The sequence below is a fragment of the Citrus sinensis genome, chromosome 1, assembly GCF_022201045.2.
Source record: "Citrus sinensis cultivar Valencia sweet orange chromosome 1, DVS_A1.0, whole genome shotgun sequence".
Classification (NCBI taxonomy): Eukaryota; Viridiplantae; Streptophyta; class Magnoliopsida; order Sapindales; family Rutaceae; genus Citrus; species Citrus sinensis.
In genome coordinates, this window is record NC_068556.1 from 14,712,153 (window position 1) to 14,716,948 (window position 4,796).

Consider the following 4,796-nt stretch of genomic DNA (forward strand, 5'->3'; position numbering starts at 1 on the left):
AACATGATGGAGAATGAAACCTAGGCACCTTTATAAATGGAGTACCTCAGCTGCCACATGGCGTACCCTTTTTGGCTAACGTCCTTTTACCTTTTTATGATTTTTGGGCTATTATGTGCATGTTCGCGGCGTATCTCATCCTTTGGAAACGTGGCGCGCGCTGGAGAGTGGTCTAGGGTACCTCTGCAATAATTGTCGGGTAGGCGGCTGAGGACCACTGTCCTTGGGACAGTGTACTTACTTTTGGCAGAGGTAGCAGGCGGATGTCCCCCCCTTTTTGTACGACGTTCTTGATTCCTAATTCTGACAAAATCGAATAATATCTGTTTGGGGGAAAAATAAGAAAGATAACAGAACGCCAAGTGTCGACGAATGGAATAAATCAGTGCAATCCGAGGCACCCGACATGATTAGAGGTACCCCGCATGATTAGAGGTACTTGCCATGATTTGAGGTACCCGGCACGGTCAGAGGTACCCCACATAACTCTAGAGTAACTCGAGGTACGCCACATAAACTGGGGTACACCGTATAATTCGAGGTACCCGGAATAACTCCAGCATAATTCAAGGTACCCGACCTGATTAGAGGTACCCGGCATAATTAGAGGTACCCGGCCTGATTAAAGGTACCCCACATGATTAGAGGTACCCTGCGTGATTAGAGGTACCCGGCCTGATTAGAGGTACCCTTCATGATTAGAGGTACCCGGCGTGATTAGAGGTACCCCGCATGATTAGAGGTACCCGGCGTAATTAGACGTCTCCGGCTTGATTAGAGGTACCCCATGCAATTAGAGGTACCCGGCGTAATTAGAAGTACCCTACTTGATTAGATGTACCCCGCACAATTAGAGGTATCCCACACAAATAGAGGTACCCCACACAATTAGGGGTACCCAACATAAATTCAGGTACCCCACGTAATTCGAGGTACCCGGCAGATCAGATGCAAGAGAATCCTCCGAAAATATCCGCCATGAGAAACGCCTCCACCTCTTAAAAGATGTTATTCGATTTTGTCAGAATTAGGAATCAAGAACGTCGTACCAAAAGGGGGGGACAGCCGCCTGCTACCTCTGCCAAAAGTGAAGGATATTGTCCCAAGGACAGTGGTCCTCAGCCGCCTACTCGACAGTTACTGCAGAGGTACCCTAGACCACTCTCTAGCACGCGCCACGTTTCCAAAGGATGAGATACGCTGCGAACATGCACATAACGGCCCAAAAATCATAAAAAGGTAAAAGGACGTTAGCCAAAAAGGGTACGCCACGTGGCAGCTGAAGTACTCCATATATAAAGGTTCCTAGGTTTCATTCTCCATCATGTTCTCACTCACCATGAACACTCACACTCCAAAAAATAAGTTTTCTTCAACCTTAAACCCTAATTTACAGAGGGCTAGCTAGCTCTCTTTGCCATAAAAGCTTGAGTTTGCTAACTTGAGCGTCGAAGTGTGAACGCTGGGGTACCCCGGCTTTACCTCTAACCTCTATTTCACTGTTTTGCAGGCGTTAAGCTCATTTGGAAGGACAACTCTCTTGTTTTTGACCTTCCACCATTGTTACCACTCTCTCTCCCCTTCTCACCTCCCCCGAATTTCAGATACACCGCACTGCACACAACAAACCAGTGAGGTACCCCATCTCCCCCAAAAATATAAATTTATTGTTCTAGATTGGTTTGGCTTTTCCTACCCCAAAATCAGTTGAAAACAATTGGTGCCGTCTATGGGGACTCGCACAAAAAGCCTCCACCGCGATTACCAAACTAGTTGTTGTGTATACTCCAATGCATGGCACCCGACGTACCTCCCGAAGGTTTAATGAGGGATCCTATAAGGATGAGAGATGACAGCAGCAGTGAAGGTAGCGATCCTGCAAGAAGGGTAGCCCGCGTCAACAAGGGCAAGAGTATCAAGCAATCGACGGGTGCTCACCAAGAGGAGGAACCTATTTCGCACAAGCGATTTGAGGATCTCGCCCACGCAATACTTAGGGTGGTCGGATCTCGGGCACCCGAAAGTTCACTTCCACTAGTGACGCTAGAAGCTCCACCACCTCAAACGGATAACCAAGCTATGGTCAGAAGAGGGGTACCCGAAGCCAGCAAGCCAAAGCCTAGGCCATCGGGTAAAGGTTCAAACCGTGGGCTCCCGCGACTAGTGTTCCACCGCCTCTTGCAATTCCCACAGCAGCCAGGGTACGAGGCATGCAAAGCGTACCCACGAGGATCTCCGTGAGAAGTTAAACGCCAAAAGGGCTTCTCAAATGGCGGCAACATCATCGGGTACACCGAGGGTACCCCTCGAACTTGTGGAAAAGATGGAGAACCTAGAAGCCCAAGTGAAGCTCCTCTCCGAGAAGCAAAACATCACAGCTGCACCAACGCCAATGACCTACCAATCGCCATTCACGATGGAGATTAGGACTGCAGCTCTCCCCGAGGCGTTCGCCATGCCTCAAATACCCCAATACTCGGGTACCACTGATCCCTCGCAGCATGCTGAGCTATACCGTGACCAAATGCTTATCAAGGGTGTAGATGAGAGCGCCATGTGTAGGATGTTTACACACACACTCACGGGCCCCGCGAAGTCGTGGTTTCGCTCTTTGAAAGCGGGTAGCATATCGTCTCTACACCAATTACTATTCGAATTTACTAAAGAGTTTTCCTACGCCTCCACTCAAGATAGGGTAGCCTCCAAACTTGCCTTTATCAAGCAAGGGGAAGCCGAGCCTTTGGCGGAGTATGTGAGTCGTTTCCACCAAGAGGTGTTGCGAACCGGAGCATTTGGAAATCAACACACATTGACCCATTTCGAGAAAAATTTACGGTTGGGCAAGTTATGGTGTTCCTTTCAAAAGAAGCGCCCACTTTCATATGGGGAAGCCCGTTCTCGGGCGTTGCAGCAAGTGGAGATGGATGAGAAATGTCATTGGAAGCTCCAAGAAGATAAGGTCGAGGTCACAAAGAATAAGGAGAAGCCGAAGTGGACGGAAGCCCCAATACCAAGGGTACCCCGAATGCGGAGCCCTCAACGGGTTGCCCCACGGGGACGAGTGTTTAACACTCAGAGTATCTCACGGGTACCCCAACCTCTAAGATCGCCACCACCAGAGCAGCAAGAGCTACCACCGAGGCGTCGGTGGTAGGGTACCCCATAACTAGTTACTCTAGAGTTATGCGGGGTACCCCACGGGGACCAGATTAAGACCGTTCCCGAGCGTTGCAGCAAGTGGAGATGGATGAGAAATGTCATTTGAAAAGCCAAAAAGATAAGGTCGAGGTCACAAAGAATAAGAAGAAGCCGAAGAGGACGGAAGCCCCAATACTAAGGGTACCCCAAATGCGGAGCCCTCCACGGGTTGCCCCGCGGGGACGAGTGTTTAAACACTCATGGTATCTCACGGGTACCCTCCAAGATCGCCACCACCAGAGCAGCAAGAGGCACCACTGAGGCCTCGATGGTAGGGTACCCCATAACTAGTTACTCTAGAGTTATGCGGGGGTACCCCACGGGGAACAAATTAAGCCCAAATGTGAATTGGAGGCACCTTTGGATCCTCGAATACCGAAAGATGAAAAACGAAGTACCCCGGTTGAAGACTCAGTTTCAGTCTCGATTTGGGCCACCAATCCAACAAAGAAAAGTCATACTACTAGTAAAAGTATTGTTTATTATGATGCAAGAGGGTATCTAGAGATCACCTTACTCTAGGGTACCCGAGGTACCTGACCTATCTCCAATTATGATAATTTACTCAACATGAAAGCCGCCTTTATCATTATTTGTTCGCCATATTTAATTCTGATCGAATGGTCGATCATAAGGTTTCAATCATCTCGCATAAGGGTAAGCGAGCAGCCACCTTCATCTTTATTTATGTTGACTATTTTATTCCATGCGAATGTCGGATCATGAGGTTTTGACCATCTCGCATAATGGTAGGCGAGCAGCCACCTTTATCTCAATCTATATTGTCTATTTGATTCCATACGAATGGTGGATCATGAGGTTTTCGACCATCTCGCATAAGGGTAGGCGAGCAGCTACCTTCATCTCAATCTATGTTGTCTATTTGATTCCAGCGAATGGTGGATCATGAGGTTTTCGACCATATCGCATAAGGGTAGGAGAGCAGCCACATTTATCTCAATCTATATTGTCTATTTCATTCCAGCGAATGGTGGATTATGAGGTTTTCGACCATATCGCATAAGGGTAAGTGAGCAGCCACCTTTATCTCAATCTATATTGTTTATTTTATTCCATGCGAATGTCGGATCATGAGGTTTTGACCATCTCGCATAAGGGTAGGCGAGCAGCCACCTTTATCTCAATCTATATTGTCTATTTGATTCCATGCGAATGGTGGATCATGAGGTTTTCGACCATCTCGCATAAGGGTAGGCGAACAGCTACCTTCACCTCAATCTATGTTGTCTATTTGATTCCAACGAATGGTGGATCATGAGGTTTTCGACCATCTCGCATAAGGGTAGGCGAGCAGCTACCTTCATCTCAATCTATGTTGTCTATTTGATTCCATGTGAATGGTGGATCATGAGGTTTTCGACCATCTCGCATAAGGGTAGGCGAGCAGCCACCTTTATCTCAATCTATATTGTCTATTTGATTCCAGCGAATGGTGGATCATGAGGTTTTCGACCATATCGCATAAGGGTAGGTGAGCAACCACCTTTATCTCAATCTATATTGTCTATTTGATTCCATGCGAGTGGTGGATCATGAGGTTTTCGACCATCTCGCATAAGGGTAGGCGAGCAGCTACC

At 47.8% G+C, this 4,796-nt stretch overlaps 1 protein-coding gene across 1 annotated transcript; it reads left to right on the forward strand.

Moving 5' to 3' along the window:
* The first annotated feature begins 2,269 nt into the window (after positions 1-2,269).
* On the forward strand, positions 2,270-3,154 carry LOC107178664 (uncharacterized). Its single transcript, XM_015534117.2, has one exon. The coding sequence runs from the start codon at positions 2,270-2,272 to the stop codon at positions 3,152-3,154; it is 885 nt and encodes a 294-aa protein (XP_015389603.2).
* The last annotated feature ends 1,642 nt before the right edge of the window (positions 3,155-4,796 follow it).